Here is an 18,084-nt window from a genome sequence, read left to right as displayed (position 1 = left end):
ATCCATCTTTGCCAGTATCTATGATCAAGGTCTACAAAAATAGTCCTTTGTTGATAACCATTTGGTTTCAAATGCAAAGCCAGCCATCCATCAGGAACATAAGGAGGTTTGATCACTAGGATTAGGTATTCCTCTCTCCCTTTTAGATGACCATGGACTTCCATTGGATTGGTCCATCATAATGCTTGGCAAAGTGTAGCAGTGGTTTGCCATTCCCTTTTTAAGGATTGCTAACTAGAAAACATTTCAGCTCCCACAGTCAGGCATTAGGCAAAATGGAAGAGTTTACAGGCCAATGGTCAACTTGTTTGGCCAAGTTATGATTGCAGTTTTGGTGGTCATCATTTACTGAACTGGACTTGAGCCAGAGTTTCTGGCTTGGAGGTAGGGATTTTACTGCTACGCAGAAGACTTCCGTTATGAATGAATAAGTTGCAATGCAACATATACTGTGATTGTTGGTGTTTCCACTGTATATGTATTTTGCTGTCCACTACTCCTTAATTCTAAGATAATGTGCTGCATTTTCCTGGTCCAATGGAGATAGCTTTAGAGATTGGAGGACCAAGAATATCATCCTGGAAGGTTTCCTCATGCTGTCCTGTCTTGGTTCTTCTTTCTCAGTGCTGTGTTACCACAGGCACTATTAGTTCTCTCCACAGAATGAAACCATTAAAGCTCCAATTAAGGGCCTTTTACCATGACATAGGAACTTTACTGGCATCATAGAACTCCCTTTTGTGTTGAGAACCCAGCAATGTGCAGAATTTGCCTCTCACCAGGAGATTATGGGTGGCTGAGTTAATTTTGCAACATTAGGGGCAACAATTTTCATGCGTCCAGGACTGGCTGCAGGTTCTCTTCCAGGTGTGTCATATGTACCCTAACACTTCTTAGTTACTTTGTCACCTTTCTCACCACCAAAGAATGAGATCTCTATGAGTGCTTCCACTTTGAAGTCCACTGTGACTGAGCTCATCTTTCTTGGCGTATCTTCTATGTAGACAATGTTATGGCCCCTCCACTTGGACCTCCAGTCCACTCACGAATTGGACAGTGAGTGTGGAGGCTGCTAATTAGGAGGCCTTCAACGATAAAGTTGCTCCTGTAGGCACACTACGGCCATACACAGATTCAGGCATCAGAGTCTTGAAACCTATGGAAAAATTCAGCCGTATGAGTCCCAATGCTCTAACCATACATTCCTGTTTTTGGACATGTACATCCATCAATTTTCCAAGCAATCTTCACAACTTCCTGCACTAGCTACAGTAATTTTTTTTTCTTAACTTCTACTGTGAACCTATACACTCTGCCAAATGGTTGTTTAACCATTGGTCCCATTGGTGGTTCTGAATTTCTATTAAAACCAATTAAAATTAAAATGCAACCAAAAAAGAGAAAATGCTGGAAAATCTCAGCAAGTCTTGTAGTATTTGTAAGGAGAGAAAAGAGCTAATGTTTCGAGTCTAACTGACTCTTTGTCAAAGGGTCAGTTAGACTCGAAACGTTAGCTCTTTTCTCTCCTTACAGATGCTGCAAGACTTGCTGAGATTTTCCAGCATTTTCTCTTTTTTGGTTTCAGATTCCAGCTTCCGCAGTAATTTGCTTTTATTCAAAATTAAAATGCAGCCAAGTTGAGGACATGGTTTTGCTTGCTCAGTACTGTTAGCAAGAAATCAGCATTAATATGGTTTGCACTGATATTTTAGTAATATAAGAGAGACAGAGGAAATTTCTAAGTTTATTTATCAAAGTTAAAACAAAATGGTTGCTTTTCTTTCCTCTCGTAGGTGATAACCCTTTACCACACTGTGCTCAGACAATACGTCAGCTGCCCTCTTTGAGACAAGACACCAACCGTTACCCTACCATCGATGAGCCCCTTCCTCCCAGTAAGATTTTGTTTTATTTGACTTTATTCTGTTGTGTTATCAGCACAGGAAACATTTTGAGCTTATTAGTTTGGAGTTGACTGATTCAGAATTAATTGTTTGAATGGGTTAATTAGAAAGTGATGAAGAAAACCTCTTGCAGACCTTCCCAGAAGAGAGAGAATTGAGCAAAGACCAAAGTAAAGTACATGTTCTCCATTTCTTTGATCAAATATGGCTATGTATCAGATACAGAAGATCTATCTTATGTCCAGATTATCAAATTGTACGATTAAAAGAGGACAAGACATTTTCACAAACAAGGTGCAAAAATATCAGTTTCTTTTTCAAATTGGACAGTTTGATAAATTGTGAAACTAAGCACACACAAGAAGAATTTGTCTGTTCTGCATTACATGGTGATCACATTTACACAGGTCCCTGGAGTTCAACAATGAATACAAATCATAACAGTCTTCAATTTTCTAGCAGCAGAGCATTACTCAACCCTAAACCTCAGAAGTTGGAAGTGTAATTGATAATTTTATTTTACTCCGTAGAGATCATTAGAGTAGTTCTTTTAGATCATCATGTGGTAAAAAACATTTAAAATGTATTTAATTTCACTCTGTGGTTTATTATCAATTTCAGAGATACACTAAGGGAAAATAGCAGGAATTATCTTGTTTCTGAATGCATGATCCACTCCTTGAATGTTAGACTGGCTACGTTTGTAACCTGGTACAATCAGTTCTGGTCTCACACAGCACTTCCTTTCTCATTCAACTGTGTGCTTTAAGAAAATCATATAATAGCAGCACCATTTAAGCTAATGGGGCAGAATTGCAATATAACTAATATATGCTTTAAAAGTTTGCGCATTAGAAACAGTGTCCCCAATTCGTCAGTTGTGTTATGGCAAATTCACGTTAATGAAACGTGTGTTATAGCAGAATGACCTGTACATTCATTCTCCCACTCTGTGTCTAAGGCTCTAATTCTGTGGACTTGGCATACTCAGTCAACTTGCCAGCAGCTCTGCTAATTTGTCCTGGTGGCCTTTGCTTTAAACTAATTGATCAGCATACGCATTTATGATCCTGGTCAAGCAGACATTCCTGTCTCACTGGATTGCAAATATATGGGGCAACTGCCATCCAACATCTGATATTTTAAAGTGGAGTTTTTCTGATTAATGTTGTCCACATTCTCCTAAGTATCCATTACGTCAACTGGAGTCAGAAAAGCTATTTTAGTATTTGCTGTACAAGTGAAGAAAATCGCCACAAATAAAGCTTAAAATGGGCAGTGGACAATTATACAGTTTTATTCACTGCAGTCTCTGTCCTATCATATAGCTACTATATTTTGGAGCACAGGATAGTGCAGATGTAAGACTTTGGGGTTTTGAGGTATAAAACCCTTTTACCTAAAAACTCTTCAGTTCCGAATTCTTAATTTATAACATTTGGGTCCTCAGTTGTACTTGACCTAACACAATACGAATAACAAGTAGTTATGAGTCAAGGAGAATTTCTTTGATACGACTTCAGCCAAATGAGCAGAGGAGATGACGTGGAAGTGTCTTAGGTTTTGAAGCCCAGGATTCCTTGAATCTTGTCAGTAAAGATGATACCTTTCCCTCTCTTCTCATGCCTCTGAATTAATCTTATACTGAATTGTGTCTTTGAAGAATTGCACGTTAGAAGCTTTGCTAAACTGTGCCAACCAAAGACTCTCATTTTTCAACTTGTAACCCTGATTCCATGAGCCCAGTCTGAATTAACCTTTTCATTAAGATGAGTGTCATCTGCCATCGCCTCACCAGATTAACTACAGTCACACAGTCTGTGACAAATGCCCACCTCTTATCTCAGGAGTTATCATTTAATAGTGCAAACAAATGACAGATTGTTTTGGATGCAAGGGAGTTGCATAAACAATGTTACACCTTCTTGTGAATAGTGTAAATGATCATAAACTATAGATCTAAACATTTCCAGGAATACTCAGGTAATTAAGAACTAATGTTTCTAGCAGAATGTCAGGTAAGAATAGTTTATTTAAATATGGTTGTTTATTATACATTCATCGTCGATAGACCAAAGCCAATTGTGAACTGCTAAAAATACATGGCTATCATTGGAAGACAAAGTATCATACTCTGTCAAGCTGCAAAATTAAAATATTTTCCTTCTTCTTTAAAATTGACAAACATGTCTTGAAATGCGTTTAGTGTAATCAAATAAACACAATTTCACAAAGCCAGATTTCTCAGCATCTCCAAGACCATTTGAGTCAGCAAGATTAGTTCCTCACAAGTAGGTATCTTGCTGTTAATTGCCTCATGAGCTGAAATTCAAACTAAGCTCTTTATAAAGGTGGCTAATGCAAAATTCTGATATGTTACTTCAGGAGTAGACAGATCAGCAGGAGTAATATTTGGTTAAAGAGGAGTTCCTTTTCATATGACAGTGTCAACATAAACAACAGTTCTGGAACAGGAATGTGATGTACTGAGGGAATACGTCCCACCTGTATTTGTCTGAGTAAAAAGAGTCAATAGAAAAATGGAAACACATTTAAAATGTAAAATGGATGAGAAGAATGCAAAAAGGCTTAAGCAGGAAGGACAGGATCAGAAAGAATAACATAAGGGAGGACATTGATGGTAAGAGAACAGAGTTGTAGAATAGGAGCCAATAAATGGTTAAACTTAATGTGATTAAAATGGATGGACCAGTGGTGGTAGTGAAACAGGGGAAATGAAGACAATCATGCGTTGGGCAGATTCAGACTTAATAGAGATTGCTGAGAGATAACTGCAGAAAATATTGAACTGGAAACTAAACATTGCAAAGTATAACATTTTGAAAAAGTAGGCAGGGAAAATCAAGAGATGAAACAGCTAAACTTATTCAGGATAACTTAATAGAAGTAAAGAAGAGAATTACAACTATCAACATGAGAAAACTTGTTTATATGGATAGAAATAAATGCTAGCGAAATATGAATCACACAAGAACACAAGAATTATGAACAATAGTAAGTCATTCAGCCCCTTGAGCCTGCTCCATCATTTGTTCAGATCATAGCTGATCTGACATTGGTCTCAACTTCAGTTTCCCACCCCCCTCTTCCTCATCCTCATAACCATTTACTTCCTTATTGATCAAGAATCTAGATAACTCAGGCTTGAGCAAACGTGATAACCCAATTTCCACACTCTCTAGGGAACAGACTTCCACAGACCAACAACCCTCGTAGAAGGATATCCTCATTTTAGTTTTGAATAGAAGATCCCTAATTTTTTACCTAGTTTTACACTTTTCAATGAGGAAAACATCCTCCTGGGATCTTAAGTGTTTCTATAAAACCACTTTTTATTCTTTTAAACTCATACCTTTCCATATAAAATAACCTCTTTATCTCATCTTGCTGAACTGATTCTAATGTCATTTTGTCCTTCCTTTCTTAAGGTGACAAAAATTGTACATAGTACTCTGGATGCATTCTAAGGGATAATGATAATGTCCCTCACTCTGAGCCAGGAACCCTGAGTTCAAGTCCCATCTGCACCAGAGGTGTGTAAAAAAAATCTCCAAACAAAATGATTAGAAAATATCTTCCTGGTCCATTCTGACTATAGCCCTGTAGAGGGATAACAGAATTTCCTACTTTTATACCATTAGTTTGAGGCCTTTAAATGAACATTACTGATCACTGAAGGAGTCAGAAAGTGTGGCCCTGGAAAAGCACAGTAGGTCAGGCAGCATCTGAGGAGCAGGAGAGTTGATGTTTCAGGCATAAACCCTTCATCAGGAATGCTGCTAGTATTAACCCAGCAGCATAGTGTGGCATGATTGTAGTGTTTCTAGTCCCATGTGCTCTAGAAATATGTCACAACATCTCTGCATAAGTGATTAGAAAATACGTCTACTCAGCAGCAGATGGGCCTCACACATTGGCTAAACCCTGGGCTATTTGTCGCCTTATGAGGGCTTAAGAGGGGAAGGATAGATTTGCTGACTTGCTGCCTGTTAGAGGGATCCAGTATCAGGAAGGGGTGACTCACTGACTGGCACACACAGAGCTCTTCCCACACAACCTCCAACAACACCTATCCCATGACCCCAACATGTGAAACCTCTCTCATGGTGTTCTCCACATCCTGAGACTAATGTACATGTCACTTGGTGGCAGCCATGAGTTCCCACTGGTGAGAAAACTGCCAGTCACTGAATAGAGAATACCACTCACTCAACAGGTTTTTGCGTGGGAGACATGTTTCCAATGAAAGATCTGTCAATGGGAAAGACCCCCTGGCTCTGGGAAAGGCCCATTGCTGGGGGAAGACCTCATGACTGCCTGTGATTAGCTTGCGGTTCACTGATAAAGGAAGCAATGTGGGTGCCTCATTGGTTCTCCAACAGGCACGCAAAGACTCCTTTTGCCATCACAAGATTGCTCTCTCTCTCTCTCTCTCTTTCTCTATGAAAGTGTCACTACCCTATGTTATAACTTAATGCAAATACAATTTAAGCAAGACAAATCAAACTCTACTCCCATTTTACTTATCTATCTGATATGTTTTATTCAGGCCATTGCAATTCAGGCTTCCACAAGAAACAATAATGAATTGTGAAATATAATTGAAAAAGATTAAAATTTCTTAGCATCCTTATAATAAAAATGAATTTACTTCTTCAATTACCTTACAGTCATGGTGCTATATTCAAAACTGTGTGTTATCTTTTGGATTGGTTGCCCTTATGGAATTTCTGTATTCTTTTGAGTTTGGAGTTGGTATGTATGGGAGCAATATATTCCATAAGTGTCTTCTTTGGGACTGTGTGGGAGTTCTTTTGAATTTTACATCTTCACATTTTAGATTGAAGTTCTATTCATACAGCGGAAATCCCATTCACAAGCATGTTTGATGTTTAATTGCCTTTGTCAAATGTTCTTGTTTGATATCTCAGCCAACATAAAAATGATTAGCTGTGAGAGTTTTATGCTGCGCATAAACTACGCAAACCAGTTAACAGCCACTCAGAGCTCCAAAACACTACGTTCTTTCAACTAACTTTCCTTTGTGCAGTTTATTAGGAAAGAAAATTCAGTTAAAAATCACGTTGCAAGCATTTTTAAACTGACGTGAAGGGAGATGAAAGGTTTTGTCAATAATGAGAACAGTATAGCTAAATATGTTCTGTGGCTACTTGCAGTATTTGAGTCAGACATAGTTCGATGCAACAAACTTAACCATTAAACAATTAAATTCTAATGAGAAACAGAGTTCCTTCCTTAATTCAGTTTAAGTAAAGCAAAGAGAAAAGCAAATTCGAGGCTGTAGTAAGATGAGATCTATTGGGAGTGTAAAACAGGCATTTTTGAACATGGACTATTTACAGAGGATTTATCTCTCCACTGCCTCTATTCCTGATGAAGGGCTTTTGGCCGAAACGTCAATTTTCCTGCTCCTCGGATGCAGCCTGACCTGCTGTGCTTTTCCAACACCACTCTAATCTAGACTCTGGTTTCCAGCATCGGCAGTCCTTGTTATTACCCTATTTACAGAGGATGATAAGAGAGCAGGTCTTATCAGAAGCCTGACCATGGGATCTGATGATACTATGTTAAAGCTCCTTTTGCAAATGGTCAGTAATAATACCCAGAGTAAGGTTTTAATTCTTTACTTCTTCCCCCAAGTTCATTTACCCTTTATTTTACATGAATACTTAGCTATGAATATTAAATATTTATTCTCCATTGTCAACAGCACAACTGCCTACCCCACTCAGGCTCCTTGCATAAATTTCATTTGTTTGAAGGGCTAATTTCTGACAGCACGCTCAATTTTCTCAGAGGATCATGAAGGACATCAGCACTCTCTTGATATTTCCTCGGACAACTAACAAATTGGTGGAGCAGGATGACAGCTACTGACAGCACTGACTTTTGGTCTCTGAGCCACATGTAGGTTTGAATGTGGCACCAATGAAGACCAATCAAAGAAAAACTGTTTCAAAGGGGAAGATGCCAAGACTCTAATTTTCACTATCCATGATAGCTAATTTGCTCTCTGAACTAGGAACATATATAATAGATAAGAAGAAGAGTGAAGGGAATTCTGAAGATTATGCTGGAGACAACAGGATATAGGAGCACAATCATGCCATTTCATCCATTGAGTCTGCTTTGCCATTCTAACATGGCTGATATGTTTCTCAACCCTATTGTCCTGACTTCTTTCCGGCACAGTGGTTAGCACTGCTGCCACAGTGCCAGGGTCCCGGGTTCGATTCCAGCTTCAGGTGACTGTCTGTATGGAGTTTGCACATTCTCCCTGTGTCTGCAGGAGTTTCCCCCACGTGCTCTGGCTTCCTCCCACTGTCTAAAGGTGTGCAGGTAAAGTGGATTGGCTGTGCTAAATTGCTGTGCAGTGTCCAGGGGTGGATAGACTTTGTGGGTTAGCCATGGGAAATGCAGCATTACAGAGATAGGGTGAGCAGGTGGGTCTGGATGTGATGCTCTTCAGAGGGTCTGTGTGGACTCAGTGGGCCAAATGGCTTCTTTTCACACTGTAGGGATTCCATAATTCTAATGATCACAGTTTCTTGAAAAGGAAGACAAGGAAGTGAAATTCTTGATCCCCTTACTAATCAAGAACCTGTCTATTTCTGAGACAAGGAGAGGAAGATGTCTCTGCTACTTTTAGGACAGGTTTGTTTCTTTTTGTAGGCACTTTGACATTTATTGCAATGTGAGGCTGATGAGGTATAGGCAATGACATTTCAGGAACTCAGTGAAAAAGCACAACTGTACCATCATGGATAACAGAGTAAGCTGCAAAGCAGGACAGAAGGGAATTCTTGAGTGTTAGCCGAATTTGCAGACAGCCTCCTTTCATTGGTAATCTTGTTATTAAGAAGGGGAAAAAGATTCTCGCTTTCCTTATCTCCAGTGTTCATTTTTGAAAGACTAGGTTATCACACTCATTAGCTGTCACAGAAAGTTTTATTCAGCTAGTCACTCACCTTGATCCTGGATTTTTGTTAGCAATTTCTATAACAGACACATTTTCCTCTATCTGTTGTCCAACGCCAGTGAGAATTCTAGTTGTCTGAGTGAAATTTCTGCAATTGTCTGCAATCTTCTCATTTTCAGTCTGCAAGGCTTGGTTCTGTTGTTTCGCTATTAACAGCTGGACTTTTCCCTTCAGTAGTCTCACTGATATAGTTAGACTGTGCTAATTCCAGTTGAGCTCTGAGCTGTTCATTCAGCTTTAAATTTTGCAAAGGTATTCTGAGCTCAATAATCTGGTCATGTAAGCTCTTGCTGAAAAAACACTTCAACTTATTGATGGACCACCCTTTTAACTATCAGATTTATCTGCAGATTCACAATTTCGCAACACTGAACGTTGATATGATCTACCTCAGCCTTAGGAATACGTTCAATGGAAAAGTGATCTCTATTAATTAGTTGAAGTTGTACTTTTGGTGGGTCTTTTGTGAAGAGTGACATTTTTCTCTGATCAAGTCAAGTTCATGTTGATGTTCTCTGTGCCTGGTCACTAAGATTTATTGCATACAGCTGGCTTCTTCCTGTGCAGGCATTACACCTTCCACTCTGACTGAAGTTTCACTGAGTCTTGAATTTAGTCTGAAGCTGCAAAACCTCCTCCTTACATCATTGGTGACCTTTTTCCAACACCAGAAATCTTGAAGTCTCATGTTTCGTGTTAATAGTTAAGTATTGACTTACTTTTACCGAATGAACATGTTATTTGCTGTATGTGTACCTTGCCTTCAAGAGAGTTCACCTTACAGACTCCATGTATACAGTGTTGTGTTTCTGCCTGCCAGTTGGTCTTCTGTGGACTTATCAGCTGCTCAGTGCAGAAATCATTTGGTTTGTTGTAATGTTTGTTTCTCAACTTATTATGTGTTTTACTGCTTTAAATAATCAAACCCATGGAGTTAATCAGTTGTCGGTGGACAATTGATTATGACTCATTATCATTGCTTTTACACAAACAAAAGGTTACTTCCTCGCTCCCCTGCAACAGTCTGGCTTTCCATTCTAGAAGGACTGAATTTCTTAGAGTCTGTTAATCGAAGAATATCTAAAACTAGACAAACACTTATACTTAATAAAGAATGGTGATGATTATGAATTAGCTACAAGGTCTCTTTCATCCTTTTTCCTTTGTACTGAGGTGAAGTACACATCTGGCCTCTTACTTTAATTCTTCGATATTCCAAGTTCCAAAGTTGAATGGAGAGCAGTCTGAAGATTTCATGCCTTAATCATAGAGTAGCATCAAAAAAATGAGACATCTTCTCCAGTATCTAATTCAAAACAGTTTATCTGTCATTTACTAAATCTCTACATTACATCCTGCAGGTCTATTATCATCAATGACATCAGAATCTTACCGTGGGCTTGTGACACGTACCAGATAGTGTTCATTCTATCCCTCTGTAAACCCCTCCTGCTGGGTCTTCTGCAGCCTGCTATAATCTGTGTTTAATTATCCATGTTACCACTGCAGCCTTACCCTGCTCTCTCTTTGTGGACTCACAACTCTCAATAAAACTGGCCAGGTTGGGTTCCTGCCAGAGGATAGCATCCTATTTCTTCATATGCTTGTCATTGGTGTATTTTCTGGGAGCTTGTTTCTTTCCCGTCTCTAAGTGCTTTCATTTGTAAATTTTTGCTTACTGTGTCTGATTAATTTCTTCTGTCTATCATTGTTTCTTCAGCTTCAGGAATGACTTTCTCATTTGGAGGTTCTGTACCCAGTGTGCTTTGACGTCTGGCACTAGCTAGCTCTGATTACTACTGAGCTTCACCTTGGCTACTTACCCAACCTCTGGGTTTAGATCTCAGGGCTAGTCTCATTATTTATTGTCACTAGTCTTCACTTACCATTCAGCTAAGGTTCCTTCCATCTGTTCACCATTGAAACCATACTTTAAAATGAGATTGACACTCTTGTGTTTGCGGTGCAATAGGAGTCACTGAAAGTAACAATCATTACGTTACTCAACTTCTTCAGGTATTCCATGAGACACCTCCAGGACAGGTGGGACTTGAACCCACAGCGTATGGCATAGAGCTAGGGACACTACCACTGCACCACGAAACCTTCCTGAACATAATTATATCCTGAGGATGATAAGACAGGCCATTATACTTGGAGTAATACTGATCCACTCTTTAGTTCCATATGATCCAATATCACTTGGCATTGCTCCATCTGAACATGTTCAGTGACTATACTCAGAGTAAAACACAGTTTCCTTTATGCTACACAGTCCACAATCATGTTCAGTTTAAACCTGCTAAATTTACTCTCTGAACCCATCCTCTACAGCTGTATCAGTCACCGGACTCAATAATAACTCTGCTTTCTACCCACAGATACTGCCAGACCTGCTGAGTTTTGTTAACAATTTCCATTTTTGTTTCAACTTGACGTTTAGTTGTATCTTAAAAATAATTTCAGGAATGGCTCTCTTCTAAAAGCCAAACTATGTAAAATCCCCTGGAGAATGTTTGAAATTTAGGCCAATGGTATAAAACTTCTAATGGCTGACCCACCTAGTCTGCACATTCCTGGAAACTATAGGCAATTTAGTATGGCCAATGCACCTAACCTCCACTTCCTTGGATACTGGGAAATTTAGCATAGCCAATCCACCTAGCTTCCACTTCTTTGGAGGAAATCAGAGTACAGTACCCAGAGCAAACCTATGCAGATACGTGGAGAATGTGCAAACTCCAAACAGGCAGCCGTCCCAAGGGTGGAAACGAACCCTGGTCCCTAGCATGGTGAGGCAGCAGTGCCATTGTGTGACCCCAAAAGGGTGGGAGGATTCCACTTCAGTTAAACAGCAATGAAAAAAAAATGGGTGGCACGGTGGCACAGTGGTTAGCACTGCTGCCTCACAGCGCCAGAGACCCGGGTTCAATTCCCGCCTCAGGCGACTCTCTGTGTGGAGTTTACACATTCTCCCCATGTCTGCGTGGGTTTCCTCCAGGTGCTCTGGTTTCCTCCCACAGTCCAAAAATGTGCAGGTTAGGTGAATTGGCCATGCTGAATTGCCCGTAGTGTTAGGTGAAGGGGTAAATGTAGAAGAATGGGTCTGGGTGGGTTACGCTTCGGCGGTTCGGTGTGGACTTGTTGGGCTGAAGGGCCTGTTTCCACACTGTAAGTAATCTAATCTAATATAATCTAATCTAATCTAATCTAATCTAATGATCAACAGAACCTGACTGCACACTAGATTCTAGATGTTTTTCCTTTTGATTTTCATTTATTCATGGGCCAGCATTTATTGCTCATCCCTAATCACCCCAATTGCTTTGGGGCTGTAGTTACATGAAAGCAAGACCAGGTTAGGACTGTAGATTAATTTTCCTGAAGGACATCAGTGTTCTAGATAAATTTTTACAGTGAAGAGAAAAAAGAACACAAATGCTGGAAATCAGAAACAAAATCAGAAATTGCTGGAAAAACTCAGCAGGTCAGGCAGTACCTCTGTCAAGAATGCAGAGTCAACATTTTGGGTCCAGTGACCCTTCTTCAGAGCAGGTTTTTACAACAGTTGACAATGACTACATGGTCATTGTTATGCCAGATTTTTATTGAACTTAAATATCGCCATCTGTCACGATGGCTTCCAAACCCTTGTGCCCAGAACATCAGCTGAGATGAAAGTAGCAAATGCTGGAAAAGCTCAGCAGGTCTGGCAGCATCTATGGAGGTAAATCAGCGTTAATGTCTTGGGTCGAGTGACTCTTCCTCAGAACCCATTCATAGCCACATCACATCCCTCAGTGACTGCCTCTGGCTCAGACTCACCTCATGTGGATTCCGATTCAAAGTTTCATCCTTCATGCTTTGAATCCACCTAGGACCATAGGTAACTTCACGATGTTCAACGTTACACAGACAACTGCTCTCGCTGCATCCTGTGATCCACACTCAGTGCCATGTGTCTTCATATGAACACTCTCGAGCTCTCTTCTACAGTCACATCAGCTGAGTTTCTGTATTACTACTTCAGTGACATTAGCACTATGCCACCTCCTTCCCAAATTGAAATTAATAGTAGGGCAATCAGGTAGGAGTGTACATAACAAGATTCCATAAATATTTCTTTATGTTGCACAGCCAATTTGATATTTTTGCATGTTAAACCTAGAAAATAAGAGCAGTCAGCCATTTGGCCCATAAAGCCCATTCGACAATTAATGTGATTGTGGTTGATTGTCAACCTCAGCATCATACTCCCATGCTCTCCCTCTACCCTTTGACGCCTTTAGCTGCTAAAAATTCATCTGTTTTTTTCTGAAACATATTCGGTTACTTTGTCTTGTATGCCACCATTCACCACCCTCTAAATGAAAAAGTTTGTTCTCATCTCCGTCCGAAATGATCTGCCATGTATCCTGAGATAATGGCTCTTTGTCCTGGGCCCCCTGACTGAGGGAAACATCATCCCTGTATTGAGTCTTATTAGAATATTGTAGGTTCCAATCAGATCCCCTGTCATTCTTCTAAGTTCCAATCAATGCACAGGCCCATTTGACTCATACAACAAAACCTATATCCCAGGAATCAGTCTGAAGAACATTTGTTGCACTGCTTCTATGCAAGTTTTCTTATGTAAGGAAAGCAAAGTTGCACATACTACATCAGGTGTGATTTTATCAAGGCCTTCTACAACTGCAGGAAGAAGTCCATACTCCCATTTGAAACCTTACAATGAGAGCCAACATAGCATTTGCCTTCCTAATTACTTGCTGTACTTCCCTGCTTGCTTTCAGTGATTTATGTACAAGGACATCCAGATTCCTTTGTACATCATCTTTTCCCAATCTATCACCATTTAAACAACACTCTACCATTCTGTTTTTCCTTCCAAATTGGACAATTTCACGCTTATCCATGTTATACTGCAACTGTCGTGCATTTTCCCACACACCCAACGTGTCTAAATTGACCTGAAGCCTCTTTATATTCTTCTCACCACACCAACTCCCACCAGACAAACTCCCTTGGATTATCAGCAAATTTACATATGAATATGTGAATAGCTTGAACCCAAGTAGTGGCACTTGTGGTAGCCCACTTGTCACCACTTTCTACTCAGACACATTTATTCCCACACTGTTTCTTGTCTCTAAATCAGTTCTCAATCCATGATGGTATATTACCACCAATTTCATGTGTTTTGCTTTTGCACACTTACCTTCTTATCTGGGATTTTATTGAAGGCTTTGAGAAAATTAAAATATATCACATCTTCTGGCTCCCCCTCAACAATTCTATTAGTTACTTCCTCTACTCTTACTGATATTTTCTCGGTGTCCTGTTATCAAATCCTTTATAATAGACTTAAATATTTTCCCCACTGTTGCTGTTAGACTAACTGATCTGCAATTCCCAGTTTTCTCCCTCCCTCCTTTTTTAAACAGTGGGGTTACATTTACCATCTTCCAGTTTGCCAGGAATGTTCCAGAACTTAGAGAATTTTGGAAGATGACAACAAACACATCTATTATTTATATGGCCACTAACTTAATAACCTTGGGTGTAGATTATCAAGCCCTGGGGATTTACTAGCTTTCAGTCTCATTAATTTCTCCAACAGTACGTTTTTACTAATATTAATATCCTTAATTTCTTCCTTTCCAAAACATCCCTGCTGCCCTGGCACTTCTGAGAAATTGTTTACATCTTCTTCTGTGAAGACAGTTGTAAAGTAGTTAGTTAAATGTTCTCCATAATTCAAAGTTTAGGAGAAGATTTGTAGCTCGGGTGCTCGTTGTTGTGGTTCTGTTCGCCGAGCTGGAAATTTTTGTTGCAAGCGTTTCGTCCCCTGTCTAGGTGACATCCTCAGTGCTTGGGAGCTTCCTGTGAAGCGCTTCTGTGGTGTTTCCTCCGGCATTTATAGTGGCCTGTCCCTGCCGCTTCCGGTTGTCAGTTTCAGCTGTCCGCTGTAGTGGCCGGTATATTGGGTCCAGGTCGATGTGTTTGTTGATGGAGTTTGTGGATGAGTGCCATGCTTCTAGGAATTCCCTGGCTGTTCTTTGTTTGGCTTGCCCTATAATGGTAGTGTTGTCCCAGTCGAATTCATGTTGCTTGTCGTCTGCCTATGTGTAGACGCAGACGACAAGCAACATGAATTCGACTGGGACAACACTACCATTATAGGGCAAGCCAAACAAAGAACAGCCAGGGAATTCCTAGAAGCTTGGCACTCATCCACAAACTCCATCAACAAACACATCGACCTGGACCCAATATACCGGCCACTACAGCGGACAGCTGAAACTGACAACCGGTCTCCATAATTGATTCTCAGATTCAAATTGTAAGGAGCCTACATCTGCACTAAACTTTTCATTCTTTTTACATACTTGGAGAAGATCTTACAGTTTGCTTTATGTTCCTTGCAACTTTACTCTTATAATCTATTTTTCTCCTTTAAATTAACCTCTTGGTCCTGCTTTGCTTAATTCTAAACTGCTCCAAATTATTAAGCCTTGTATTTTGTCTGACACCTTTAATGGGAATGTGGGTTATGAGTATTGATTCCTTGAAGAACACATTTCAGATAGTTGTATGGTCGTACACTGCACAGCTTAGAGGGGATATTGAGCTATCATGAGTAGGCCAATTGAAAACCTCCCATGTTTAACCAACATGGTAAGCTAAAAATTGCCTTTGTCACATGTGTGACAGATCGCTTTTCACATTCAGATTTTGACCAGATCCTGCTTAATGTTAAAATTATTTCTGCCATTCTAAAAAAGTGTCTGTCCTGTTAGAAAGTAAATATTAATGTTCCTTTCAAAACGTTACAGTGAAGCCAGAATCAAATGTTCAGGTGAATAATCTAACTGGGAATTAAGTATTGATTCTTGGATCTAGTTTAAACTCTTCAGCGGCTTGTAGCTGATACATACAATTGTGTATTTTTATCCTTTGTCTCCTTATTCCATCTGTCTTTAGTTATTCCTCTTTATTTTCCCTTTAAAACAAATGATTGCTTGTTGACTTTGGTTTGACACTGGCAGCAATGCCTGTGCTCTAATCATGTAGTTTCTCAGTTTTGTTCTTTTCAGACAGACAGAGCTGTAAACATTTGATTTATGATTTTTTGCATGGTTTCTGGCTCTTTAACATTATTTGTTCTTACCTCAAATGGACATTTTATCTTGCCTTATTTAAAATGGAACAATATTAAGTAGAATTCGCTTAGGTGATGGTATTTGGATGACCAGGAACTAGGAATTTAAAAATGTATTTCTTGTATAGGATTTGTGGGGCTTAGAATGAAATGTACAATCTGATGGTATCAAGTTAAACCTTCAGAATGCACTTTATTCCTCATGTTTGGGGCATGAAGCTAGAACCATATCAGGGTGAGGCTTGATATTCTTGGATCATATATCCAACCAAGAATTAAGAATGCACACAATTGTTGTAAAACGTTCATGAGGTTAAAGTGGGATAAAGTGATAGAACTGGGAAAGTCTCATTTTATTATCATAATGGGCATACCACTGGAATGAGCAGACTGAAATTTGGCATTGTTTACATGCTGAATTATGCTCTGTAAATAACACAGCTGAAGATTTGCAAAAGAATTTAAATTGGTTATGTAATTGAGTGAACTTAAATGAATTTGAGACATTACAAACAGGTAGATCGATGTGTCCCATATTTATGGAATCAATGGAATTTAAATGAATGCTAAGTATAAAAAACAGAATGAGATTTTAGTAAATACATCACTTCAAATATCCAGGCAAAGCCTTAGACCACATGTAATGCAATATAAAACCACTTTAAGAGTAGCAAGAAAAGTAAGATACTTAAGGTGCTGAAAATCTGAAATAAGAACAGAAAATACTGGAAATAATCATTGTGTCTAGTGGCGTAGAGAGAGAAAGAGAGCCCATGTTTCAGATCTTGAACTTTGTCTCAACTGGAAAATATGAGATTTTACAGATTTAAAATATATGGAGAGGCAGGGAAAGGGGTGAGAGGATAGAATAAAAGGGATGAGGTGTGTGATAGAGAGGAGAAAAGGAGAGATTAAATGACCAAGATGATGATTTGATGCAGAAGGGGATGATAATGGTGCAAGTAAAGAAATCAAAAAAGTTTCGAGAGAGCTGTTAATGGAGAAAGGTCAGTTCCAATGGAGGCCATCCAAAGACAAAAGCAAAAAATGCAAAATAAAATGGAGGAGGAGATTACAATCTATATTTAATGAACTAGATGTTGTATACAAGGCAGTCAGTTTAGGACCAGGAATAAGCCATTCAGCCCCTTGAAGCTGCTTTGCCTTTGAATCAGGTCATGTCTAATATCGTTGTATATTGGCATTCTCTTACATAACAAGCGTTTGTTGAAATGTGTCTGTCTTAGAAATATTCAAGGACTTTTCTTTCATCACCTTCACAGGATGAGAGTTCCAAAAACCCCTGACCTTAGAGAGAAACCAATTTGCCTGTTTTCTGTTGAAATGGAGAAGCCCTGATTTTTAAACCATGATCCCACTCCTAGATTCTCCCATAAGACGACATATCCTCTCCACAGAGAACCTGTCAAGTGCCCTCAAGATCTTCAAGACTGAATCTTACATTCCTGGAACCACTCACCACTCACCAGATGTCCCAGAGTTCACTGGCATCCCTTGCACCCTTGGTGTCTGTAAGTTTATTATGCACCTGGACAAGTCCCATCAATCTGGAGCTACCCTGCACAATGCCTGACATTTGCCCTGGACATTACTGGAGGAAGGGGGAGGAGGTGGTGATATATCGGTTCCTGCTTTGCGGCTGGGGTTCTGGATGGGTTTGAGCTGACATGGATTTCTTTCTCCCCCCGGATCAATGGTGGAGGCCATGACATCAGACCATGCCAGCCTGATCTAAGGTTCCCAATTGGGCTAAAGAAGCATTGACCAACAGGAGGAATGCCCAGCAATGGATGAAGAAGGTCATTGCTCTTCTCCATTCTGTCAGGGTACATCTTCTCTCTGAAACCTCGCACCCACTCTATCTCTGCTATTGTACACATCTCCTACCAATGCTCATGATCTACCACTCTCACTATTGTCTGTAACATCTTTCCACACTCGTTGTTACTGACCCTAATTCTCAGCAACACCACTCA

At 39.7% G+C, this 18,084-nt stretch overlaps 1 protein-coding gene across 11 annotated transcripts in view; it reads left to right on the top strand.

Annotated features, from left to right (window-relative positions):
* The window catches only part of LOC122549923 (E3 ubiquitin-protein ligase HECW1-like), a 464,685-nt gene that overhangs the window by 253,350 nt on the left and 193,251 nt on the right, over positions 1 to 18,084 (top strand). For all 11 annotated transcript variants that reach the window (XM_043690154.2, XM_043690156.2, XM_043690157.2 and 8 more), the window contains one exon: positions 1,794 to 1,895. In XM_043690154.2, the coding sequence (XP_043546089.2) occupies positions 1,794 to 1,895 (102 nt within the window). The remainder of the gene's footprint in view (positions 1 to 1,793; positions 1,896 to 18,084) is intronic.

The sequence above is a fragment of the Chiloscyllium plagiosum genome, unplaced genomic scaffold (assembly GCF_037043375.1).
Source record: "Chiloscyllium plagiosum isolate Xiang-an unplaced genomic scaffold, Cpla_swu_hap1 HiC_scaffold_5, whole genome shotgun sequence".
NCBI lineage: Eukaryota > Metazoa > Chordata > Chondrichthyes > Orectolobiformes > Hemiscylliidae > Chiloscyllium > Chiloscyllium plagiosum.
Note: the sequence above shows the minus strand (reverse complement) of the source record. Positions and strands in the feature narration are given on the sequence as shown.